General features: G+C 43.9%; 1 protein-coding gene across 1 annotated transcript; it reads right to left on the bottom strand.

Moving 5' to 3' along the window:
* Positions 1–239: 239 nt before the first annotated feature.
* On the bottom strand, positions 240–27,550 carry LOC141048667 (G-protein coupled receptor 54-like). Its single transcript, XM_073544468.1, has 5 exons — positions 26,083–27,550; positions 4,964–5,088; positions 4,368–4,503; positions 2,122–2,360; positions 240–923 (listed from the first exon to the last, which is right to left on the bottom strand). Exons 1-5 carry the CDS (start codon positions 26,345–26,347, stop codon positions 549–551), a joined length of 1,140 nt encoding a protein of 379 aa, XP_073400569.1. The 5' UTR covers positions 26,348–27,550; the 3' UTR covers positions 240–548.

The raw sequence follows: 27,550 nt of genomic DNA, 5'->3' as shown, positions 1-27,550 counted from the left end.
ATATTCTTGTACATAGGGGGCAGTATAATAGTAGTTATATTCTTGTACATAGGGGCAGTATTATAGTAGTTATATTCTTATACATAGGGGCAGTATTATAGTAGATATACTTTAGAACATAGGAGACATCATTTCTGGGGATATTCTAAGTGCCTGGGGGGTAAAGCTGTATTATCATTCAGTTACACAGAGATCACCACTTCAATAGTTGTAGAATGTAGATTATTAGGACATTTTGTTTCAGTTCATATTTTTATTTAATGAATGGACATAATAGGAATACAAAATAAAGATTTGTTACAGACAGGACACACAATATCTTCAAGTAGAAAATCACACATTTTATGGCAAAATCCTGAATAAATTTTCGGGCAGTGACATAGATTGTCTCTCCTCTGTAGGTATCCATTCCCAATCATTACCGACCACACTGAGATGTTGTCACATTTTATTTTCTGCCTTGTATCTTCTGACGTCTCTGAGATCTCCTGAGCTTGTGCCATAGTTGCTTATTTCCATAAACTCCACATGAAGAAGACTTCTCCTCTTCACTTCAGATCTTGGTTCGTCGACTCCATAGCGACAAATTTCATTTCGTTCTGGACAGTCCCGGAGGTGATGCTTCCATCCCTCAATTTATTCCGGAACATGAAAGGGAAAGCTTTCTTGAAGGACTTCCTGAAGCTGGCGCCCATGAACCCGTAGACTATGGGATTGATGGAGGAGTTGGCATAAGACATGCAATTGGCCCAGGTTTTTATTTTATAGGTAGCATAGTTGGCTTGAAATCCTGGGTAGAATCCTTGGAAGAGGCTGAAAAGCTGAATGGGGCCCCAGCAGACGGTGAAGAGCAGAACAATCACTATCACCATTTTGGATATTTTGCTCCTCATGGCGATGGTTCTCTCAGAGAGCAGCTGCACCTGGAAGGACAGAGAATGGTTTCAGAATAACTATGTGGGAGCTCATATTGTATATAGGGAATTGTGTGTGGGATAATACTGTATATGGGGGATTCATACTGTATATAGGGGCTTTGTGTGGGATGATAGTGTGTATGTTGGGGCTGTGTGTGAGCTTATACTGTATATAAGTGGTTGTGTGGGGACTCTTACCATATACAGGGCTGGCTGTGTGCTGGCTCGCACTGTATATAGGGGGCTGTGTGAATGCTCATACTGTATAAGGGGCTGTATGTGGGCTCATACTGTATATAGGGGGCCAGTGTGAGGGCTCATACTGTATATAGGGGGCTGTGTGCAGGCTCATACCATATATAGGGGCCTGGGTATGGGCTCATACTGTATATGGGAGGCTGTGTGCAGGCTCATACCATATATAGGGGGCTGTGTGAATGCTCATACTGTATAAGGGGCTGTATGTGGGCTCATACTGTATATAGGGGGCCAGTGTGAGGGCTCATACTGTATATAGGGGGCTGTGTGCAGGCTCATACCATATATAGGGGCCTGGGTATGGGCTCATACTGTATATGGGAGGCTGTGTGCAGGCTCATACCATATATAGGGGGCTGTGTGATTGCTAATTCTGTGTATAGGGGCTGTATGAGTGTTCATACTGTACATAGGGGGCTGTGTGATATTCATACTGTATATAGGGGCTTGTGTTGGCTTATACTGTGTATATGGGGCTGTGCGATGGCTCATACTATATATAGGGGCTGAGTGAGTGCTCATACTGTATATAGGGGCTGTGAGCGGGTGCATACTGTATATAGACGGTACTGAGGGGGTGTCATACTTAATTCTGCTAAATGTTAAGTGATGCAATTATTATTAATATAAAATAATTGTAATTTTATTTGTTAATATTAATATTGTGCAGAATTACTTTCAGCCTCTGGGTTTGATTCTCCACATCAGTCACAGTCTCTCATGTGGCTAAAATGAATTGCCCACCTCTCGTGTACAGCATTGAAATCTGTGAGATTGAATAGTTTAAACATTCCATCTCCAGTCACTTGCAGGGGGACAGCAGAGTGATGTGAGGTCAGAGCTACGGAGAATTTGTAAATGCAGCTCTGGATGTGACTAGAGAATACGCAGCTTTGAGGTCATTTATGCAGCACTGGTCACACTGTACTCCTCTGTACACAGTCACCTGATAGTTGTTGTCTATGGGCTCCACCACCGGTCGTCCGACCCTCTTCAGCATTAATGAGTAGCACAGACAGATGGTCAACAATGGCAGAAGGTAGACAGCGAGGAACTGGTAGAGGATACAAGCCTTCTTCATAGTGTCTGATGGAAACTGCTCGATGCAGTAGGTTCTTGGCCCGTACCAGTATCCGTTCTGGATCTTTTGGTAAGGAATGATGGGAGTGGACAGCAGCAAGGACCCTGTGGAGGGAGACACATCATATTGTGATATACTCCATATACAGTACCAGTCAGAAGTTTGGACACAGCTGTTCATGAAACAGTTTTCCTTGTTGGTATTGGAATGTGGACATTGTTGATTCAGACCGAAGGCAGCAAAACCTCACAGGAGTAACAAAGGAGAAAAAAACCTGTGAAAGAGCAAGTGTTAAACCTTAGATTTATCAGTGTTATCCTAATGACGGAGCTACACCCCCTTGGCATTTTCTTAAGCAGTTTCATCAGATCGTAACCTGGAATGGCTTCCAATGAACAGGTCATTTCGCCAACAGCTCATTTGTGGAATCACCGACTTTCAGATAGTGTTTGTAACCATCAGGTGTGTTTTGCATAGGCTGTGTTAGTGCACAACCCCATACAGTGCTGAGGTCTATGCCACAACTGTTCTAAGCCAGAACATGGCAAGAATCACTCAACTAAAAAAAAAAGAAACAGCAGTTCATCACTTAAGATATGAAGGTAAGTCAATCCCAAAAATTGTTAGAACCTAGAAGGTATCCTTAAGTGTAGTCATAAAAACAATCAGCTACTATGATGACGCTAGCTCTCCTTAGGACCTTCCCAAGAAAGGAATATAATAATCTCTGCTGCAGAGGATAAGTTCATCAGAGTTAGCAGCTTCAAAAACCACAAATGACCTCAGATATCAGCCCTTATAAATGATACACAAACATCAAGTAGCAGACACATGTCAGCATAATCTGTCAAGAAAAGAATGTGAGGAGCTGAACTGAAGGAGAAGGATGGAGTGCTGTGCCAGTGCATGGCCTCCACTATCACCGACAACCAAGGCAAATACACCAACAAGTGCTCAGCACCCCTGGGACCTCCTTGAACACTGTTGGAGACATTTCTGGTGAGTACCTGATAAAGTTTCTTAAGAGAATGCCAAGGGGGTGTAAATCTTTTATTGGAGTTAGGCCGTGTGCCCACATTGCATTTTTGTAAGCGTTTCCGCAGCGTTTGAGCCGGATCTGACGCTGCAAAAACGCTTAAAAGAAGCTTCCCATTAATTTTAATGCATTTTTGGCTTCTTGTGCCAATGCATGCGTTTTTAAACGCTCAGAAAATGCTTAGTGGCTAAAAACGCAGCATGCTCATTATTTTCCGCATAGCTGCACGTTTTTAGCCATTTCCAATGTTCCCAGAAACTGCGCGGAAAAAAACGCATCAAAAACGTGCAGTTTTTCTGCAAAAATCGCGCAAAAAATGCGTGGAAATAAAACGTGCGGTTTCTGGGAAGGAGTCCGGTTTTCTGAGCGTTTAAAAATGCTAATGTGGGCACATAGCCTAAAAGGGAGGTAACTGAGGAATCTAAGATGTAACACACATTCTGGTTTGTTTCACACGTGTCTCTTTACTCCTTATTTCCATGTTTTCCTCTGTGGTTTTTGCTGCTTTCAGTCTGAATCTACAATGTGCACATTCCAGTAGGAACAAAGAAAATCATTGTGTGAACAGAACAGCTGTGTCCAAACTTTTCACAAGTACTGTAATATAGACTGAAGGCAAAACTGTCCAGAGTCTCCAGACACTACATTGAGAGACTGCACAGGAGGAATAGACTTTGCACAATGGCTATATGAGTTCAAGAGACTGCACAGGAGGAAGAAATAGCACACAGTGACTGCACAGGAGGAAAAGACTGCACACAGTGACTGCATGGAGATAGAGAGAGCACACAGTGACTGCACAGGAGATAGAGATGGAGTGACTGCACAGGAGGAAGAGACTGCAGTCACTACATCAGATAGACTGCTCTCAGAGACTTAACAGGAGAGGGAAACTTCCCAGAGTGACTGCACAAGAGGAAGAGACTCCACACAGTGACTGTATGAGATCAAAAGACTGCACACACATGTTGCAAATCAAAATTTATGCTGATTATTTGCAAATTCATTGGACCCAGGGGCGTCACTCACTGTAGGTATCTTTTTGCGGATCGTGAAGGCCACTATCACGTCTTACCTATCCAGATGCAGATGCTGACAATCATGGCCACTTTGGGAGTGCGGTGCCTCAGTGACCTCAGTGGATACAATGTAGCATAGCAGCGGTCAGCACTCATCGCTGTCAGAGTGATACACGTGGCCTGGACCGTGACCTGCGACCACAGAGAAGAGACAGCACGTTATATCCATGCGCTTTGCTGTTAGGGAATAGAAACATTCTTGGTTACTTCAAGAGGCTGAAAACCTTTATAATCTAAAATTCTAATTGTACTTTCAGCATATTGTGCACAACTCAGTAGTATAATAGAATATGAGAAACCTATCAGCCATTACATTACCGCATACGATCATTTCTCTTGCGGAAACACGTGGTTTGGAGAGACGTGCCGCATGTCCGTTTACGCAGGTGAGCCGCGGGCGTCTGTGGATGCATAGTGGGCATGAGATTTCTTGAGATCCCATCCACTATGTGTAACATCTGGACGCTGCACAAGTACACAGAGTCCAACCGGCAGCGATCACTGACCGTCTGCACAAAGCCTTAGACAATAACTTCATTGTTTCTTGAAACCAAATCTCTGACGTGGACACATCGCCCCTCTGCCATCTTACCTGCTGCAGGTACGCCACAAACTTGCACATGAAGTCTCCAAACACCCAGCTGGGCAGAGGGTAGAGCGTTGCAGTGAAAGGCACGCAGCACACCAGGAACATGATGTCGGTAGAAGCCAGGTTAGCTGGGGATGAGAGGAACCATAAAAGGGTCATAGAATCCCAAATTTCCCCATGTACCCTGATCGGGCTGTGGACAGAAGTGAGCAATGGTCAAGTACTGCTGATAACCCGAGCGCTTGGAAAAAATCCAACTTTAAATCCCAAAGCTGGAAACTAACCCTGACCTTGCACTTCTCACAGCTGAGGGTTTGTTACAGCAGTATAGACCATCCTCTGTGAGTTCCACTACATTATATCTGGACTGATATATTTACCTGTTACATAATGTCTAGGTTGGATACAATTGTTGTATCAGTTGTGAAAAACACTGGTTCAGGATTTTTTTGAGCAGTGAAGCCATTTTCCTCTTGATCCTAACTTTCCCCCAGTCCCATCAAAGGCTTACACTACGTCGTCCCCCATGCTTTACACTATAGCTGGGCTTTATTCAGGGTGTTTGGTGACTCTAACTTAGGCTACTTTCACATTAGCGTTTTTTATCGCAGCGCTTCGTGTGCAATAGAAACGCATGCAAAAACCGCATTATGCGTTTTGCATGTGTTTGCTTTTTTTAGACGCATGCGTTTTAACCAGTTTCTAGCCATGTTAACTCTTAAAACGCATGCGATTTTAAATGCAGGCGTGCGCATGTGTATGCGCACGCCTGCGTTCCCATAGACTGTAATGTGATTTTTTGGCGCATTCTGTGCGCATGCGTTTTTTTGACACAGGTTGGATGGACCAAAAATGCAACAGGTTGCGTCCGGCGCGCCTAGGTGCACACTACAAAAAAACGCATGTGCACGTACACTCATCAGGAGAGCTTTAAACTAGAACAATGTGGGAAGGGACGCAAAAGGCCAGAAAAAGCCATACACCTGACAAATGCTATTGAAGATTCTGCTATTAGAAGTGGAAAGGAAAAACAAAGACAAAAGAATCCAATCACAAACTAAAATGTTTCTATACTAATGCACAAAGCATGGGCAACAAACAAGGAGAACTGGAACTACTAACACAGGAAAAGAAATATGATGTCATTGGAATCACTGAGACTTGGTGGGACAATACACATGGTTGGAATACAAGACTAGAAGGATACAACCTATTTGCAAGAAACAGACTTAATAAACGAGGAGGAGGTGTCGCATTGTATGTTAGAAACGCGTATATCTGCACAGAGATCCAAGCTTCAGAGACCGGGAGTTCTGTGGAAACTGTTTGGGTAAGAATACAAGGACAGAACAATGGAAAGGACACCATTGTCGGCATTTACTACAGGCCGCCTGTGCAAGCTGAAGATATGGATGAACTCTTTATGCATCAAATGGCTGAGTTCTTCAAAAAATATGACATAGTTGTCATGGGAGATTTCAACTATCCAGACATTTGTTGGGAATCTCTCTCAGGCAAAACTAACAGGTCAAGGAAATTCTTATCCTCTCTTGCTGACAACTTTATCTTCCAAAAGGTAGGGGAGAAAACAAGGGGAACTGCTACCTTGGATCTAATCCTTATAAACATGGAGGAAATGGTTGAGGAGGTAAAAGTGGCTGGGACCCTAGGAGGTAGCGACCATGCTATTTTAGAATTTTGGATAACTAGAGGAGGAAGACCTGTGAAGACTCAGACGTCAAGGTTAGATTTCAGAAAGGCAAATTTTAAGGGATTCAGAAAGAGAATTGGAGGGATCCATTGGCTGGATATCCTTAAGGACAAAAGTGTCCAGGAAGGATGGGAAATCTTGAAAAATGAAATTCTCAAAGCACAATTGTTGAGAATTCTGAAATGAGGGAAGAATAGGAAACATTTAAGGAAACCAGGATGGATGAACACAGAACTTAAGCACATGCTAAAAAGGAAGAAAGAAATGTTTATAAAATGGAAAGAGGGAGGCATATCTAAAGAAGAATATAATGCTGTCTGCAGAACCTGCAGGGCACAAATCAGATTATCTAAAGCTGACAATGAATTGAGGCTTGCAAAAGACATCAAAAGCAATAATAAAGGATTTTGGGGATATGTCAAAAGTAAAAGAAAAGTCAAAGATACTATAGGATTTTTGTAGGATGAAAATGATGAAATGGTAAGACAGGATGTTGAGAAGGCCGAACTTTTAAATTCCTATTTTGCATCTTTCAGAAAGGAAATGTAACATCAACTGTTCTTCACTGTCCTATTAAAGGAATAGAAGAATCCAGGATATTTATAAACAGAAAGATAGTGAGGAAACACTTAGCTAACCTAAATGAATTCAAGTCTCCAGGTCCAGATGAATTACACCCCAGAGTACTGAAGGAGATAGCAGAAGAAATTTTTGAACCCCTCTCCATAATCTTTGAAAATTCTTGGAGAACAGGAGAAGTCCCAGAAGACTGGAGAAGAGCAAATGTTGTTCCTATCTTCAAAAAGGGGAAGAAGGTGGACCCAGGCAACTATAGGCCGGTGAGTCTGACTTCCATACCAGGAAAGATCTTTGAACAAATTATTAAACAACATGTATGTCAGTACCTGGATAAGAATGAAGTGATTAAACAGAGTCAGCATGGGTTTGTAACTAATAAGTCATATCAGACTAACTTAATTTCCTTCTATGACAGAATCACTGATTGGGTGGATCAGGGAAATGCTGTAGATATATTATATATTGACTTCAGCAAAGCATTTGACAAAGTATCTCACACAATCCTTATTGAAAAAATGACTAAGTATGGAATGGACAAGGCAACTGTTAGGTGGATTCATAACTGGCTTAGTGATCGGACCCAAAGAGTGGTTGTAAATGTCTGCACATCCAGTTGGAAGAATGTCTCAAGTGGGGTACCACAGGGCTCTGTCCTGGGCCCTGTATTGTTCAACATCTTTATCAATGATTTAGATGAAGTAATTGAGGGTAAACTGATTAAATTTGCTGATGACACAAAGCTAGGAGGGATAGCTAATACTAGAGAAGAGAGAGAGAGGATTCAAAAAGATATAAATAAACTGGAGAAGTGGGCAGCAACTAACAGAATGGTTTTTAACTGGGAAAAATGCAAAGTACTACATCTGGGCAATAAAAATGAAAAAAGCATATACAGAATGGGAAGAATAGGGCTAAGCAACAGCACATGTGAAAAAGACTTGGGTATACTAATAGATCACAGACTGAATATGAGTCAACAGTGTGATGCAGCAGCAAAAAAGGCAAATGCAATTCTAGGATGTATTAACAGAAGCATACAGTCTAGATCACGTGAAGTCATTATTTCCCTATACTCCTCTTTGGTCAGACCTTGTCTGGAATATTGTGTCCAGTTTTGGGCACCACATTTTAAAAAAGACATCAACAAACTGGAGCAAGTTCAGAAAAGAGCGACCAGAATGGTGACTGGTCTGCAATCCCTGTCTTATGAGGAAAGGTTGCAGGATTTGGGAATGTTTAGCTTGCAAAAGAGAAGACTGAGAGGAGACTTAATAGCTGTCTACAAATATCTAAAGGGCTGTCACATTGTGGAAGGATCATCTTTATTCTCATTTGCACAAGGAAAGACTAGAAGCAATGGGATGAAACTGAATGGGAGGAGACACAGATTAGATATTAGAAAAAACTTTTTGACAGTTAGAGTGATCAATGAGTGGAACAGGCTGCCACGAGAAGTGGTGAGTTCTCCTCCAATAGAAGTCTTCAAACAGAGGCTGGACAGACATCTGTCTGGGATGATTTAGCGAATCCTGGTTTGAGCAGGGGGTTGGATCAGATGGCCCAGGAGGTCCCTTCCAACTCTAACATTCTATGATTCCATGAAAACGCATACAAATGCGTGCAAACGCTAGACCATGCGCCCCCATGTTAAACATAGGGGAGCATGGTGCATGCGCATGGACGCGCACGATGCGTTGCGCTAAAAACCGCTAGTGTGAAACCAGCCTTAGCTGCATTATGACTTTAAGGGAAGCGTCAGACAGTCATATAACTTGGACGAGGATCATAGCGCAATGCTTGGACTGGCCATCGGCTCTCCCGATCAGAGTATGACAGCGTGTATTTCTATGTAGCTGTCATGCTACGGTCAGGAGAGCCGACAGCCAGTCTGAGAATTGCGTTCAGTTCCTCGTCCCAGTTATACGGCCATCCAACTCGTCTCTTGGTCTGATATACACTCAGTCCCTTCTGTATAATCCAAGTATAATGGACAGTGCTGCATCTTCCGCACTGTCCATTATACTTTACACTGCAGCTGTGCTTCTGCAAAGTCATCACATTGATGGATGATTACAGGAGGAATGGAGAGATTCTTGCTGTAATCATTATATGAAGTGCAGTATACTCCAATACCTGTCAAGCAAGGTAATATTTCAGGCACAGGTTACATAGTTTTGTGACCCCCCCTCATGTCGCATAGTGTGAGTTATACCATAATGCACAGTAACAGCGGATCCACCCACAGATTTCACATTACAACCTGAAGACAAGTAAAGTTCTCTTATATCAGACACTTATATAAGAATCAAAAATGGTAAATTCAGAAGTTATAAAACTTTCAAGGTATGTATGTATAGGTAGTCACATAAATGATAGCTGGGTGCAGCACAGTGCCGAAAGTACCAAGAAAGAAAAAAGAAAAAGCACAGAATGGAGCACACTCACAGCTGAATGTCACTGCAAAAAGACGTTTAGGGTGTGTGCACACGCTGCGGATTCTGCTGCAGATCCGCAGCGGATTTGGCCACTACGGATCCGCAGCAGTTTTTGCTGCGGTGTACAGTACCATAATATCCTATGGACATCAAAAACCGCAGTGGAGACGGTGCGGATTTTTCCGCGCGGATTCCGCTGCGGTTTACCATCTCCTCCATTGTAGAGATGATAAACCGCAGGGCAAAACAGCAGGCTAATCCGCAGGTTAAACCGCAGGTCTTTTGACCTGCAGATTTACCTGCGGATTTTACAAAATCCGCGCGGCCAAATCCGCACCCCAATCCGCAGCGTGTGCACATACCCTAATTGTTCATACAATGCCAAGAAAGCCAAGTGCATGATAAAAAACAGTTAAAAAACACCAATGAAAACAATGTGGGCAAGTGGATGTGAGAATACATATACATGCAAAGTGTACATGATATAGCAATCACATAAATTCAAATAGCATACATTTGCAGCAATGCTCTTTTTCTCCCAATGGATAATAAATAACAATAAATATATATTAAATGTCTATATGTGATTTATTAGGTATCTCTTATCTCTTAAAAATATGAAACAAAAAGAGACTAAGACCTGACTAATGAATGGCTTGCACTTTAAATAATAAATTTGTATCAATTGTGCATACATCCTCAAAAAAGGCTTGTGCCCCATGCAGATGAACAGGTAAAAAGAGCAATGCTAGTTCACATAATGGCAAAATACCCAGGGAAAGCCATGCAGATCTCAGATACCATCCCATGCATATGGGGGAAAAAAGCAGGGAGAAAACAGGTTAAATCACATAATAATTACCAAGGGAGACCACTTAGCCCACAGATGCCCAACGCGTGTCGCTGCTGCCTGCAGTATTTTGCCATTATGTGAACTAGCATTGCTCTTTTTACCTGTTCATCTGCATGGGGCACAAGCCTTTTTTGAGGATGTATGCACAATTGATACAAATTTATTATTTCTAGTGCAAGCCATTCATTAGTCAGGTCTTAATCTCTTTTTTTTCATATTCTTAAGAGATAAGAGATACCTAATAAATCACATATAGACATTTAATATATATTTATTGTTATTTATTATCCATTGGGAGAAAAAGGGCATTGCTGCAAATTTATGCTATTTGAATTTATGTGATTGCTATATCATGTACACTTTGCATGTATATGTATGCTCACATCCACTTGCCCACATTGTTTTCATTGGTGTTTTTTAGCTGTTTTTATCATGCACTTGGTTTTCTTGGCATTGTATGAACCAATAAAAGTCTTTTTGCACAGTGATATTCAGCTGTGAGTGCGCTCCATTCTGTGCTTCTTTTTCTTGTTACTTTCCAAGTTATAAAACTTTGTCAAATGAAGATGAAATTAGTTCTCACAGTGACTCTTGCTGCTTAGTGACACCTAGTGGCAATATTAGAAACTGCACCTAATACTCTAACCCTTCTAACAGTCTAGACATCTTTCCTTTAAAGGGAATCTGTCATCAGGTCTTTGACACTAATCTGAAAGCAGCATAATATAGGGACAGAGACCCTGATACCAGCGATGTGTCACTCACTGGGTTGGTTGCTGTAGCTTTGATAAAATCACTAGTAAACTTGCTGCCATGTAGTCCTCCATTCTCATGAGCTCTGTATAACCCCACCCCCTTTACTGAATGTCAGCTTTCTGCCTATGCAAGGTGTACTCAGGAAGCTGCCAATCAGTGGTGTGGGCAGAGTTATACAAGGCTTAGCATTCTGAACACTGCTACATTGACAGCAGAGAAAATAAGGATTTTAGCAAAACTGCAGCAAGCAACCCAGTAAGTGACACATCGCTGGAATCAGGGGCTATACCCCTACATTATACTGCTCTCATATTAATGTAAAAAAAACCCATAATGACAGATTCCCTTTAAATATGAGTGGTCAGGTACAGATCTGTAAGTATCACATAGGTGAATGATAAAGGATGACATATCCTAGGATTCATCTGGGGCGACATTTATCTCTAGTATCAGCCATTTCAGGCATGTGAGGTCCATGTACACTGACGATTGTCAGCAACATGCTGACGTTTACCCGACAAACCAGCAAAATGCTCATTAATCGAGTGAAATAATCTGTTGTGCTTCAGAAAAGATCAACTTTCTCGGCAGCACATCGTTCTGTGTGTACTGTACAGGACTTACGCTGCCAAGAACAATGGCCGCCTATGTGCACTAAAGGATCTATTATTACAGTTCTATAAGAAATTGTCTAGAGCCTTTGTAAGTCGTCTATTAAACGAGTGCAGAACCGCAGAAAAGTTGCCGATCACCGGTCGATGAATGCTGCCGAACCTTAAATGTCGGACAGATTAATGCAATCTATCGCTCTCTGTTATCATTTCAACCACCTGATCGGTCAAAGAAACAAGTCCTGTTCATTTACAGCAAGCTGACGTCTTAAAGATGGTGACTCACGTGTTTATTAGAAAGTTGCAGAAGAATAACAATGAGAGGTTTATTTACAGACTTTTCATTATATGTATTATGGCACATGTGACACGGGGGTCCATCTATAGCGCTCCCTCTGAAAGAGCCGGGGACATTGGACTTTCTGTAATTTTTTTGTAATGCTTTGCCTGCTGAGAAAACTAATCAATGAAGGACATTTAAGCAATGGGGGGATTGTTTTTTGTGGAGGTTGGCATGAGTCAATGTCACAAATAATGTAACATACTTTCAGACGTCCAAACTTCGGAAGTTAGGAAATAGGGACCCGTACTGGGCAGTGCGCGGCGGCAGCTTTTACTTTGTGCTACACCATTTCCCTTATGTAACCAGTCTTGTATATGTGCCCACGTTGGAATATGACTCCAACTAAAGCCCAGCAGTGTTCCCACACAATATGATGCCCCCACATAGTACAATGCCCCCAAACAAACAAAGATGCCTTCATAGTTTCACCGCACAGCATAATCACCCCACAGCTGCCCACACACAGCGTGATGCCACTAAAGCCCCCACAAACAGTATGATGCTCCCATAGCCCCCACACACAGTATGATGGTTCCATAGTCCCCACACACATAGTGTGATGCTCCCATAGCCCCCCACACACAGTATGATGCTCCCATAGCCCACACACACAGTGTGATACTCCCATAGCCCCCCACACACAGTATGATGCTCCCATAGCCCCCACACACAGTATGATGCTCCCATAGCCCCCCACACACAGTGTGATGCTCCCATAGCCCCTACACACAGAGTGATACTCCCATAGCCTCCACACACAGTGTGATGCTCCCATAGCCCCCACACACAGTGTGATACTCCCATAGCCCACACACACAGTGTGATGCTCCCATAGCCTCCACACACAGTGTGATGCTCCTATAATCCCCCACACACAATGTGATAGCCCCCACACACAGTATGATGCTCCCATAGCCCCCACACACAGTGTGATACTCCCATAGCCTCCACACACAGTGTGATGCTCCCATAGCCCCCACACACAGTGTGATACTCCCATAGCCCCCACACACAGTGTGATGCTCCCATAGCCCCCACACACAGTGTGATACTCCCATAGCCTCCACACACAGTGTGATACTCCCATAGCCCCCACACACAGTGTGATGCTCCCATAGCTCCCCACACACAGTATGATGCTCCTATAATCCCTCACACACAATGTGATAGCCCCCACACACAGTATGATGCTCTCATAGCACACCACACACAGTATGATGCTCCATAGTCCCCCACATACAGTTTGATGCTCCATAGTCCCTCACACACAGTATGATGCTCCCGTAGTCCCCCACACACAGTGTGATGCTCCCAATGCCCCCACACACAGTGTGATGCTCCCAATGCCCCCACACACAGTGTGATGCTCCCATAGCCCACCACACAGTATAATGCTCCCATAGCCCCCCACACACATTATGATGCTCCCATAGTCCCCCACACACAGTGTGATGCTCCCAATGCCCCCACACACAGTATGATGCTCCTATACTCCCCCACACACAGTGAGATACTCCCATAGCCTTCACACACAGTATGATGCTCCCATAGTCCCCCACACACAGTGTGATGCTCCCAATGCCCCCACACACACAGTATGATGCTCCCATAGTCCCCCACACACAGTGTGATGCTCCCATAGCCCCCCCACACACAGTGTGATGTTCCCATAGTCCCCCACACACAGTATGATGCCTCTAGTCCGGCCACACAGTATTAGGCCCCCCACTGTCTCTCTCACAGAGCATGAGGGTGGAGGACATGGATACAGTTGAATTTCAGACCTACCACAAACTCTCGGACAGCTCCCAAAATTCATGGCTGTCCCACCTGATCCAGGAGGGCTGGGAAGTATGTGCTTCATATCTATCAGTATAGATGTAGAGTATACTGGTGTAAAGTTTTGAGAGTGGAAGTGTTACAGAGTGCACGGTGTATGCGGTATATAGGGTACAGTATAGGGTATAGTATAATTAAGGTACAGTATATAGAGAGTATTTTATATAGATTGTATTATACTGTATAGAGAGTATAATACTGTATGTAGAGGGTATATACTGTATATAGAGGTTATAATACTGAATAGAGGGTATAATACAGTATAGAGGATATAATACTGTATATAGAGGGTATAATACTACATAAAGGGTATAATACTGTATATAGAGGGTATAATACTGTATAAAGGGTATAATACTGTATATAGAGGGATAATACTGTATAGAGGGTATATTACTGTATATAGAGGGTATAATACTGTATAGAAGATATAATACTGTATATAGAGGGTATAATATTGTATAGAGGGTATAATACTATATATACAGGGTATAATACTGTATAGAGGATATAATACTGTATACAGAGTGAATAATACTCTCTGTATATCTATATGAGTGGAGCAGTAACGTCACATCAGTTTGTCACATCTCTAGCCAGTCACTGAGCGCAGTGCTCGTGCAGAGGTTGTTGGCATGCGATGCAGCGCTCAGTTAGTGGCTAGAGCAGTGACACGCGCTGTCGATGTGACCTCACCCTTGTAGTTACAATACCCAGGACAGCAGCAGTAGCAGGTGCCGGCACTGGACCCTGGCGGGGCGATTACCTGATGTCTTTGTTATGTACTTTACATACTTTGGGGACCACTTTACTGAAAGTAGACAACCCCTTTAAGAATAACAGAACTAAGAATTAGTGATGTGACGGGGGATATTAATATCTATATGTCACTTAGTGAGACATTCTATAATCGTGTGTATCAGACGCCGGGGTGTAATTGATATAGGGCAGTATTAGCGAGTCAGAATTCAGACGTCCATGTACTGTGAAGCATAGATCAGCAACAGGTCTCCTGAGCCAACATTAAAGGGATTTTCCCACGGTCGGACACGACCATTACACAGCAGGGGCACATTAGTAAGATTATCTCAGCACAGGAACATTTTATTTAAACACATCCAATTGTGGAGCTTATTATTATTATAAGATCTATTGATTAAAATGAACTTTTGTTCGTGGAACAAACCCTTCAACCATACCACAGAACCATCCCTGATCCAGAGGGGCTCTGTTGAATTCTGGGAGCTGTCTCGCTGTAAACAGGGGCTACGTCATTTTTATCTGTCATCTCAGCACACAGATACTGCTGAATATAACGGTGGAGCAGGGAACCATCACATCCCTCCTCCACCGTTCAGTGACCGGAAATCCTGCCAGGACCCTTTAGCGCTTTGAGCCCAATATTAGAAAAGTGTGATATGAATGTTTTGTTGTTTTCATGTGACATTTTCACATGACCTATAGGTCCTAGCGGGACATTCAGTCTCTGCATAGACTGAACAATGGCGGAGATTCAATAACTAGGCAGCAGAAATGAGGAGCAGCATACATCACGGTGTCAATGTGGCAGATCTGTGTGTACGCTATGGGGACATCATACTGTGTTTGGAGGGGTATTGTATTGTGTAGGGGGCATCATACTGTATCAGGGACACTAAGGAAAAAAATTTTTTTGTCAGCTCACCAAACCGTAGCAAATGCGAAGTCTGGAGGAATGCAATCAATCCTGGGCGGTGCAGGGAACTTGGATTCTGGAAAATCTTGTAGGCACAATACTTAGGAGATGTTCCAGCAACTTTGACCAAAGGATGGATAAAATCAAAAGACTTTATTCCAAAAAAATGATTAAAAACAGAATAGATGCATAAAAAACATATGGTTCACCAATGTGACAGACGCTTACGCGTTTCGGACTAGAGGGTCCTTACTCATAGCTATGAGTAAGGACCCTCTAGTCCGAAACGCGTAAGCGTCTGTCACATTGGTGAACCATATGTTTTTTATGCATCTATTCTGTTTTTAATCATTTTTTGGAATAAAGTCTTTTGATTTTAACCATCCTTTGGTCGAAGTTGCTGGAACATCTCCTAAGTATTGTATCAGGGACACTGTGGAGGGACCAAGAAAAGGATACCATACTGTGTGGGGGCCAATATGGTGGATGCTCGGTTTGCCAGACTCATGGTCTCGCTTGTGACATTCTGGTGAAACCCATTCCCATATTTGCTATCGACTCTGCACCTCTTGGTCAGGGGTGCTTCACGCAGATGGTGCATAATCTAAATCTGTGGATAGGGGCCCTTCACGCGGAACTCATTTTGTGCTATGTTCTTGTAGGTCTCCCTACTCCTATTGTTCTAGGCCTCCCTTAGTTGGTTCTTCATAATCCCGTGGTAGATTGGCAGAGATAGTTAGGTGGGGTGATTTCTGTAATAACATCTGCATGAATACTCGTCTCTGACCCTGAAAGGCAGGCTATGAAAGATTAGATTTCCGAAAGTCTTACTAAGAGACCTACTAGACCTTTCTCTTGTCTCGTTGCAGCAGGGATCTTTTTTGTCAAGATAAAAGATGGGGGTCTGTGGCCTTTTTTAGACTTTCGGGATTACCATCCAAGACCATTATCCCCTTCCTCTCATTTGTGATTTGTTTAATCATTTAATCAAATGGTTCTCCAAGTTGGACCTCAGTGGGCCCTATATATTAGAATCAGAGCTGGGGATGAGTGGAAAACAGCCTTTAATACTGAGGGGCATTATGAAAATCTTGCATTGCCCTTTGGTCTGACTAATGATCCAGCCCTTTTCCAACATTTTGTTAATGATATCTTTCGTCATCTGGAGGGTAAATTTGTGGTGCTATATCTCAATGATATTGTTATTTACTCACCTGATTTTGGGTCTCATCAGGTACATGTCAGCAGGTATTACAGATTTAATAAACTATATGATAAGCTGGTAAAATGCATGGTCGCTGTATAGGAAGTGCCGGTTCTAGGATACCTGTTGTCGTCCTCAGGATTCCGGATGGACCCTGAGAAAGTCCATGCAGTGTTGGAATGGGACCCTTCAGAAAATCTGGAAGCCCTACAACGCTTTCTGGAATTTGCTTATTATTATCGTAAGCTTATCTAGAACTTTTCATCAGTTGTCAAACCACTCACGGACATGACCAGTAAGGGCATAGATTTTTCCAGTTGGTCTGACCTTGCCCACCGGGCATTTGTTTCTCTAAAGAAATGTTTTGTTTTGGCTCCTGTACTCAGCTTGATGCTTCACAACCATTTATTAATGAGGTTGACATGTCTGAGGTGAGGGTTGGAATCTGCTAAACGTCTCTCTCCGAGACAAGCTAGGTGGTCTTTATTCTTCACCAGGTTTAATTTCTTTGTCACCTACCATCCCGAGGATAAAATGTCAAGGCTGATGCATTATCCCAGAGTTTCTCTGGGGGAGGTAGTATTGAGGACTCCGTTCCTATCCTTCAAGAGGGAGTGGTTATTTCTACTGTTCAGATCAGAGGGTGAGGTATTGAAAGCTCAAGGGGATGCTGTACTGCTACATTTGAGTCTTAAAATCTTAGGAGAACATTATCACTCGATTCTTGCAGGTCACCCTGGTACCAAAGCAACTTTAGACCTCCTCTCTCATCATTTTTGGTGGCCTAAGTTACATCAGGACTGTGATGGTGTGATAGGCTATGTGGATGTCATTTTTTGTATATTCCTATTTTTCTATTTCAGTTATTTTCACAGTGTTTATCTTATTACATTGTAAGTCTACAGCCTCACTGGAGCTGTCTCTTGATGACCCCCCTGTAGTGCATTAATCCCTAAGGCCCTTTGTTCTCCTCTGGGGGGCCTGGAAACCACCCCAACTTGTTTGACTTTCCCTGGACAAGGAAGGGGGTGGAGAGAGAACAGGAGCTGGGCAAGTCAGTTCCAGTGTGGACAGGATCGTGTAAAGACTGCATTTCAGAGAGAGAAGGACCCATTTTATCCTCTGGTGCTAGAGTTTTGGAATCTCGTTTCCCTGGACATTTTATCCTGATACTGGACTGCATTCTTATTCTGGACTATCTTATCCTTTGTGTGGTGGACTGAATATGGACCTTTTCGTATTTTTGCCTGAATAAAGGTCTTGGAATTGTTCACTCTTCGCTTGCTATGTTGATTGTGTGATACCAGAGAAGGACCCCATGACAACTGGTGGCAGCGGTGGGATCAACAGAGCATAACCCAATGGAGAACCACCCACAGAGTGAGTACAGAAATTGGACTGTATGCAGTTTACAGGAGAGAGCCAGAGACCTGGGCCTGAACTACCAGGGATTGACTAAAGAGGCCTTAAGCGATCTACTGGTGGGCACTAGCCCGGCCACCTTCTCCCAGATGTCTGAAGGACGAGCACTGGAGACAGGGATCCCCTTCCAGAAAAGCCAGTGGTTGGTGTGGTACGAAGAAGAGATGGCGGTTCTGGGCCCCGGCGTCTCTCAGGAGTACAAGGAGGAGGCTGCCCACCAGGCACAGCAGAGACAGGAAGCAATGGAGCTTGAAAAAGGGAGTAACGCAATGTGGAGTGTAACCCCAACAATCCGGGAGCCTGTACGGGTCACCCGGACAGAGTTTAAGCCATTTGATGAGGCTTCCAGAGATGTGGAGGGGTTCTTCAAGGACTTTGAGCAGCAGTGTGCTGTGATGGAGGTGCCCCACTCTAGCTGGATGCGTTTGTTAGTGGGGCTCCTGAACGGAAGCATGGCGGAGGCTTACCGAACCATTGATGCACTGCGGAATCGGGATTATAACATTTAGCGGACTATCCTGGATTACCATGCTATCACCCCTGACTCATATAGGGCCAAGTTCCAAGACCTCCCATGCACCACGGGGGGATCGTTTAGGATGTATGCACATAAGATGTCCGAGGCATGTCGGAGATGGCTGGAAGCAGAAAACGCCTTTACTGTGGAAGATGTTATACAGGCGTTCCTTATAGAACAATTTGTTGCCAAGTGCCCTGCAGAGGTACGGGAATGGGTCTGGGAGCGCACGCCATGTACCGTGGATAGAGCTGCAGCCCTGGCCGATGAAGCCCTTACTATCCGGCCGCAATGGAGGAGGCTTCTGGACAATGAACCACGGCCTGCTCCCGCGCCCCGTCCCCCTCCAATTATATCTGCCCTTCCACCTAGTCGCAAGCCAATGACAATCACGCCTCACAATCCTAGGCCCCAACAGTTCCGACCACGACCTGGGGGTATCACAGAGAGGAGGTGTTATGGGTGTGGGCAACCTGGACATTTGCAGTCTGGCTGTCCCTCCAGGATTCGGAGGGAGCCCCACGCAGCCCCACCTCGTCCAGTGCATCTTGTACACTCCACCACACCTGAGGAAGAGCTACCACCACCCCCACCAGAGTGGACCACCGACCACGGCACCATAGATACCCCTCCTGGAGTGTACGGACTCCGGCCTCTGTCCTTTAGCTACTCAGAGCAACGGCAACGCCACCTGCAGGATGTCTTTATTGATGAATATAAAGTGTCGGGACTTTGCCTGTGCTTACTTAGACGACATTGCCATTTTTAGCACAACCTGGGAGGAACATCTTAAACACTTGGGCATAGTGCTGGACTGTATCCTTACTGCAGGACTGACCATTCGCCCTGATAAGTGCCAAATAGGGATGGCTGAGGTGCAGTACCTCGGGCATAGAGTAGGGGGTGGGACACTAAGGCCTGAGCCTGCCAAGGTGGAAGCCATTAGCAACTGGTGTAGACCCCAGACTAAAAAGCAGGTACTTACATTTTTAGGAACTGCTGGTTACTATCGCAAATTTGTTTCTAACTTCAGCACCTTGGCCAAGCCCCTAACCGACCTGACCCGCAAGAACATGCCTAGGAATGTGACGTGGACGACGGCATGCGAGGATGCCTTTTCAGCATTAAAGGCGGCCCTCGTCACTGCTCCTGTCTTGGCTGCCCCGGATTACAAACGCAGGTTCCTCATGCAGACAGATGCATCCACCTTTGGGATTGGGGCAGTACTTAGCCAAGTGAACGCCACCAGAGAAGAACATCCTGTTGCTTTTGCCAGTCGGAAACTACTGGATCGGGAAGTTGCCTATGCCACTATTGAAAAGGAGTGCCTTGCCATCATATGGGCGCTAAAAAAATTGCAGCCATACTTGTATGGCAGAGACTTTACAATCGTTACAGACTACAACCCCCTCACATGGCTGAATCGCGTATCAGGGGACAATGGAAGATTGCTGCGGTGGAGCTTGTCCTTACAACCCTACAGCTTCTCCATCCAATACAAGCGGGGAAGCCAACACCAGAACGCCGATGGACTGTCTCGACATGAAGAACCATAGGCACCCCAGGCCGACCTACCCCTGCCACTGTACAAGGAATTATAAATAACTGAGAAATGTGGACTAAAGTGAGCAGGCCAGAGGTCTGTGTAGACTTCATGGTGTGCTCACTTATTATGGGGGGAGAGGTTGTGATGGTGTGATATGCTATGTGGATGTCATTTTTTGTATATTCCTATTTTTCTATTTCAATTATTTTCACAGTGTTTTTCTTATTACATTGTAAGTCTACAGTCTCACTGTATCTGTCTCTTGATGACCCCCCTGTTAAGCATTAATCCCTAAGGCCCTTTGTTCTCCTCTGGGGGGCCTGGAAACCACCCCAACTTGTTTGACTTTCCCTGGACAAGGAAGGGGGTGGAGAGAGAACAGGAGCTGGGCAAGTCAGTTCGAGTGTGGACAGGATCGTGTAAAGACTGCATTTCAGAGAGAGAAGGACCCATTTTATCCTCTGGTGCTAGAGTTGTGGAATCTCGTTTCCCTGGACATTTTATCCTGTTACTGGACTGCTTTCTCATTCTGGACTATCTTATCCTTTGTGTGGTGGACTGAATATGGACCTTTTCGTATTTTTGCCTGAATAAAGGTCTTGGAATTGTTCACTCTTCGCTTGCAAAGTTGATTGTGTGATACCAGAGAAGGACCCCATGACAAGGACATTGTTGATTATCTGTCTAACTGCAATATTTGTGCGCGTTCTAAGACCCCGCACACTCGTCCGTCTGGGTCTCTCCTACCATTGGTTATTCCTGACAGACCATTGATGCAGTTATCTATGGATTTTATTGCCGACCTTCCTTCATCCGCTGGAAAAACAGTGATTTTGCTAGTGGTCGATAGATAGGTTTAACAAGATAGCACACATGTCATTGCGTTACCGGCTCTCCCAAATGCCAAATACTTGGCTCAGGTGTTTATCAGTGAGATCGTGAAGCTTCACGGGGTTCACTCCGATGTCTCAGACCGGGGGACCCAGTTTGTGTCTAAATTTTGGAGGACTTTTTTCTCGCCTAGGGTGCGTCTATTGTTTTCCTCGGCATTCCATCCGCAGTCTAAAAGTCAAACCCAAAGTATAAATCAAAGTCTAGAGACATACCTTAGGTGTTTTGTTTCTGAAATCCAGGAAGATTGGTCGTGTTACCTACCTTTGGCAGAATTTGTGGTAAATAATCATCACTATGAGTCCATAAGGTAAGTCACCATTTTTTGGTGTATATGGTTTTCACATCCATTTCTGTGCTTTCAATAGGGATGAGTTTTCGAGGTTTCCTGGGGAAGAACAATTTTCTTCATCATTCTCTTCTGTATGGCAGGGGGGTACAAAACAACTTGAAGGTGATGGCAGACAAATATTAACGTGTGGTGGCTGATAAAAAGCGTATGCCAGGTCCGGACCTTTGTGTGAATGACTATGTGTGGTTCTCCACCAAAAACATCAAGTCGAAAATTCCTTCCTGGAAACTGGGTCCCATTTTCATTGGTCTGTATAAGGTGGTTGCCATCATTCCCTCCAGTACCTGGTACATTGGAAAGATTATGGTCCGGAGGAAAGACTGTGGGTACTGGCATCTGAAGTTAATGCCAGTAGATTTATTTGCTGTTATAACTTTTCCCACAACCCTCCCGCTGACGTAATTGAGGTGAAAGGAGTTCATTGGCTCTGAACTCCGATTACCTTTCTGACATTACCACAAGCGTGAACTTTCTCACACTCTCAGTCTCATTAGTGAGGCTCAGCTTTATTACGTCACTGTGAATTACTGAGCTGAGCAAGCATGCGCAGCGCAGTGTCTCTGCTGGATGGCAGGCTGAATTGTCGCATCATGCAACCATGGAACCTGCCATCTAGATGTAGCAGACCTAGACGCTTCATGGTACAACTGGATTATTATCTTCACGTTGGGAACAGGTGTACCTCTAGGGGTGAGAGCAAAGACAAAATGCAAAAGTGACCAAAACAACAGCCAAAAAAGGATGAGAACAGAGAAATGGTCTGTGGTCACCCCCTGCAGAACCACTCCTTTATAGGGGTTGTCTTGCAAATTGTCTATCATTTTTACCTGTTTTCTGTGCCATTTGCACAACAGAAGGAGAAATTGATTCACAATTAGTGTTGATCATAACTGGACAGGTTGATGTCACAGAAGTGTGATTGACTTGGATATACATTGTGTTGTTTAAGTGTTCCCTTTATTTTTTTGAGCAGTGTGTATATATATATGTATATATATACGGTATATATATATTTCCTTGGAAAACTACGTTTAAATGACATGACTAATTATTTTATGTAAAAGCTCAATTTAATATTGCATTGCAATTGGTTGTTATTTGGATGCTAGGTGATAAAAATTGCATTGTACTCTCATGAAAATCGCATGGCACTTGTCCCACTTTTTTGGACCGATATGTTTTTTTTTTTCTTATGGTGATGGGTATGAACCCATATGTAATGTAAAATGTCTATAAAGTATGATGTTTTCTGTAATCTTCTAGAATCCTCCATTCTATGAGAAAGTAGCCTGTCAGCTTTTGCAGCCCTGCTCTCCTTTTGGTTTCTCCCCACTTAGCAGCTGTCTGTGTGTGTGCTCTCTGCCTGCATCTGAAACATGATACCGTCCATTTCCTCTCGTAGCCTTCCCCCTCCCTGCCAGCCTGGAAGAAGATTCCCCCTATTGTTCTCAACCATGTGGCTGAAAAAAACTATGAGAAATATTAAAAGAAGCTCCGGTCGTGACAGAAAAGCGAAACGGACTTTTCTGTGATCTGCGCGGACCCGGCTTCCCTACCGTAGCTCTTGCGAAGTTCTCGGACCTTCAGAAATTGAGATATGGATTGCTCCCAAATGGAATGCCTTAATTATGGCATATTTGGTGTTGGCTTATTCTATTCGATATATCACAAACAATGATGCCCTATGTGTGTTGGTACGGGCTTTTTTTGTTTAGATATAGTTATTCTAAGTTTTGTAGCCAGATCATAACTTAGAGAAAGGGGGTTGGACCTCACCAGACTGCCCATTTCGTGAGGTCACAGACCCTAGCCTATAAGGTATTCCCTACCAAATTCCAGTCAGTTGGAGCTACAAAGTCCATGCTGACAAGAACCCCAGATGAGTGGAGACGTGTGGCTCCGCCTTCTTTCCCCCCACATGGTCTGCCTAATACCACCTAGGATATTGCAAAATAGAAAAAACACGGCACTCAATGAGGAGGGAGGTGCACAAGTCGGGTATCCAGCCAACTAACAATTTTTCACAGTTGGTTTTAACTGAGAGTATCATACCAGCAGCACATGCATCCAGCCACAGACCAAGCGCTATTCCTCTGCACCCTCAGTGCTTCTCCTGAACATTGCGTTCACTCTCCCTGTGACACACTTGCCTCCCTGGGCAGGACAGACCATTTGGATTATCACAGCACCCAGTTGTGGACATTCATGCCTGTCACAAACAATACAGGATAGTTTCCTGAATATATTACAGTACAAATTTCTGGACACCCACACCAATTATTGGATCTACCGGTCCCTGTATAACCTAAGGTGTCAAACCCGTGGGTCTGGTGATTTCCTACATGAATGGTGTCCTTTCATCCTCAGTAGCTGCTGCTTCCCAGACGTCTGTTTCTCCACATTATTAATGAATATACCCAGTACTGAACAGTGCCTACTTATGACAGCGGTTCTTTAATAATAATATATGGAATTTTCCATTACAGTTCCTCTCAGTTAAAACCAACTGTGAAAAAATTCTGTTTCTGATGAAGGTCAATTGCATGACCGAAAACGTTTAAAGAAGTAAAAGAAGTATATTTAACTGGATGCCTTTTACAATAAAGGAACTGTCAAATTAATTTTTCTTTTGAGTGCCAAGTTTTTGTACTACATAATACCACCTAGGCACATGTAAGTGTTACTCTTTGTTAATCCTTTTGTTTTATACTGCATTGTACATACTTAATGTCTCAATTTTGTAACAATTCTTTATCTATGTAATCATTGCCCTTTTGGGAGTAAATGATAAAATCTATTAGCTCTGTCTCCATGCTCTAAGAAACGAACTATGCGCCTTTTTTAGATAATTACGCTTCTGTTCGGGTTGGCTTCGAACCCCTCCATTAAGTCTGTAACTTAAGTGGAGAAATCAGAAGCTGGTGGCAGCGTAGTGTGTGCGGTTGGTTAGGCTGGTTGGCAGTCCAGACGGGTCTTACATGCTGAATGAGGGGCTGTGGCCACAGCACTGATAATTCCCTTACTGCAATAGTCTAATTGCCTGTGCACAACAAGCAGCCCATCCGGCGACTAATTATCCTAGGTGCAGTTCCCTGACTGACCTGAGGGTAAGGGGGTGCCGGAGAGCTGCGAGTTCCAAAGTGGAACTGAGAAAGTGGGACATACATAAATCCCCGCAGTTCTTGGAAGGTTGTTAGCAGTGGTGGGGGCATCCAAAATAACCCCCCTGCGGTAAATTGTTAGAGCGAGATTAGCTTGCTGTATATTTTTGTCACATGGTACCAGTGGCGGGATAACTAAGATAAGCCCCCACTGTGCCTGTGATAGCCGTGTGCCGGCAGTGCATCACGTCCCTCCGTCCGCTGACAAACCCGTGTCAGTGGTGGGATCGTCACATATTGGTGGCACCGGCCGCGCCGTCTGTCGCAATTTGGCGACAGCTGTGTGCTGTTCGTCACACCATACTCCCATTTTCTGTACAGGACACTGATGTGAAGTCCTGTAATCACCTATAGAAGAAAACTTGGGAGTCCTTAAAGGGCCATACCCGTAGTGCGGCGAATAATAGCATTCTTATAGTGCACGCATATTCCTTTATACTTTACAATACAAAACCCATCAAGATGACTCACGGACCTGTCGCAAACTAACACACCTACAGCATAGAGTTACATCCTCGCCACATGAGCTTACAGTCTACTAGCAGTCCAACATAATGTGCATCTATTTTTAGAGGTTTATAGTGATGACGGGGGAAGGAATTATTCAGGATTCGTTCCGGAACTTTGCAATCAACTTCTCCTTAGACTGAAATGGTGGATAATAGTCTGTTAAATTGTATTTTCCTGTCCTACAATTATCTTCTTTTCAGATTGCGGTTTTCTGGTCCATGCACATTTCCACCATCCAGCCAATTATGTAAAAGGCTCTGACTATAGCGCAGTCCCCTGTAATCTGCTCCCCTAAGCATCTGCCTCCATGGGTTTAATGGCAAATACAGCCCTTCCCCAACTGAGAACAGGGAGCAATAGATTGGATTCATCTTTACTACAATCATCTTCTCTCCAGCCTAAATTACTGATAACAGAGAGCAATAGATTGTTTTTTATTCTGAAAGTGCCGATAACAGATTGCCATTTGATTACATGGACCTGTCAACCTCTCCTCAGCTTGAAATGGTTGATAACAGAGAACAATACATTGTTTGCACCATAAATCAGCCTCAGCCTCTCCTAAACTTAAAATGAGTGATAACAGAGAGGAATAGCTTACACGTGAAATCGCAGCCCTGGGGAGAAGATTCTGAATCGGTCAGAAGGGGTAACATTAGGGGATGGTACCCCGACCCATGAGACAGGACCTGGACCAAGCTGGGTGGAGGCACTTACCTATGTAGAAGTTGGTGGCCGTTCTCATTTGTCTGTGCTTGGAAATGACATAAATGACAAGAGAATTCCCAATCAATCCCACCAACATAAGGAGGGCAAAAAATAGGGGCACTAGCCAAGCGTCCGTCAGAAACGGTGGCTGTCCGGTCTCTGTCTGGTTCACCAGGGACTCGTTGGTACTGCTCTCATTCCACAGGACACTATCATTCATGTACTCCCATGATAGGTTCAACATCTCATTTACCATATCGTCCCCCAGCGCCATTAACAGACCGGCACAGAACCAATCCAGAAATTACCCTGCAAATCCAAGAACAAGACAAGAGGTCATTGAAATCTCCACCAGTCCTCAGAAATGAAAAGCTATGTGACTCCAGGGATTTTTCAGTGACTGGACCTTATCTCCAGTAGATGTCTTATTGACTGGATTTTATCTGTAGATATCTCAATAACTGGAAAAAAATCACTTGTAGATATTTCAATGACAGAACCCCATCTTCTGTTAATGTCTCAGTGACAGGACCTCATCTTCTATGGTTGTCTCAGTGACAGGACCTCATCTTCTGTGGTTGTCTCAGAGACTGGACCTCATCTTATGGGGATGTTTTCAGAGACTGGTTCTCATCTGTAGATGTCTCACTGAATGGAGATCAACATCAGTAGAAGTCTGAGTGACAAAAGGTCCTCTTTTGTTGATGTCTCAATGACTGAACATCATCTTCTGTGTAAGTCTTAATGACTGGACCTCATCTTCTGTGGATGTCTAAGAGACTGGACCTCATCAGTAAATGTCTCTTTGAATGGAACTCAAGATCTGTAGATGGCTCAGTGACCAAAGGTTATCTTCTGCAGATTTATCAATGACTGGATCTCATCTTCTGTAGACATTTCAGTGACAATACTTCATCCACTGTAGATGTTTCAGAGACAAGACATCATCTGTAGACTGAACCTCACCTCCTGTAGAAGTCTTATAGACTGGACTTTGTCTCCTGTGGATTTCTCAGAGGCTGGACCTTATCTATGTCTCGGAGACTGGAAATCATCACCTAATGATGTCTGAATGTTGAGACCTTATCTTCTGTTGCTGTCTCAAACACTTGGATCTCATCTGTAGATGTTTCATAGACTTGAAGTCATCTGTAGATGTCTCAATGACTGAACCTTTTCTGTAGGTGTCTCAAAGACTTGAACTCATCCGTAGATGTCTCAATGACTGGAACTTATCTGTAGGTGTCTCAGAGACTTGACCTCATCTGTACATGTCTCAATGCCTGGACCTTATTTGTACCGTGTGAACTCTCCTCCTGGGCACATCTCCATGACTTCCTCTAGGTTTCGGAGTCTTGGGTCCTTCTGCTCCGATGTGATAACTCTGCAATGTTTTATAGTGTAAGTCACACGTGTATTGTGAGCAGAGCGATGCTGCCTCGTATACAGTTTCCAGGCAACAAACCCGTCCTGATGG

The sequence above is a fragment of the Dendrobates tinctorius genome, unplaced genomic scaffold (genome assembly GCF_039654945.1).
Source record: "Dendrobates tinctorius isolate UK_male_01 unplaced genomic scaffold, ASM3965494v1 ptg000138l, whole genome shotgun sequence".
Classification (NCBI taxonomy): domain Eukaryota; kingdom Metazoa; phylum Chordata; class Amphibia; order Anura; family Dendrobatidae; genus Dendrobates; species Dendrobates tinctorius.
Note: the sequence above shows the minus strand (reverse complement) of the source record. Positions and strands in the feature narration are given on the sequence as shown.

Excerpts from the sequence above, each read along its gene's own strand:
- LOC141048667 (XM_073544468.1), bottom strand. The coding sequence starts at position 26,347 with ATGGCGCTGGGGGACGATATGGTAAATGAGATGTTGAACCTATCATGG. Across the intron at positions 2,361-4,367 it reads CAGCATCTGCATCTGGATAG|GGTCCTTGCTGCTGTCCACT; the intron begins GTAAGACGTGAT and ends CTCCCTCCACAG. Across the intron at positions 924-2,121 it reads CCATAGACAACAACTATCAG|GTGCAGCTGCTCTCTGAGAG; the intron begins GTGACTGTGTAC and ends CTGTCCTTCCAG.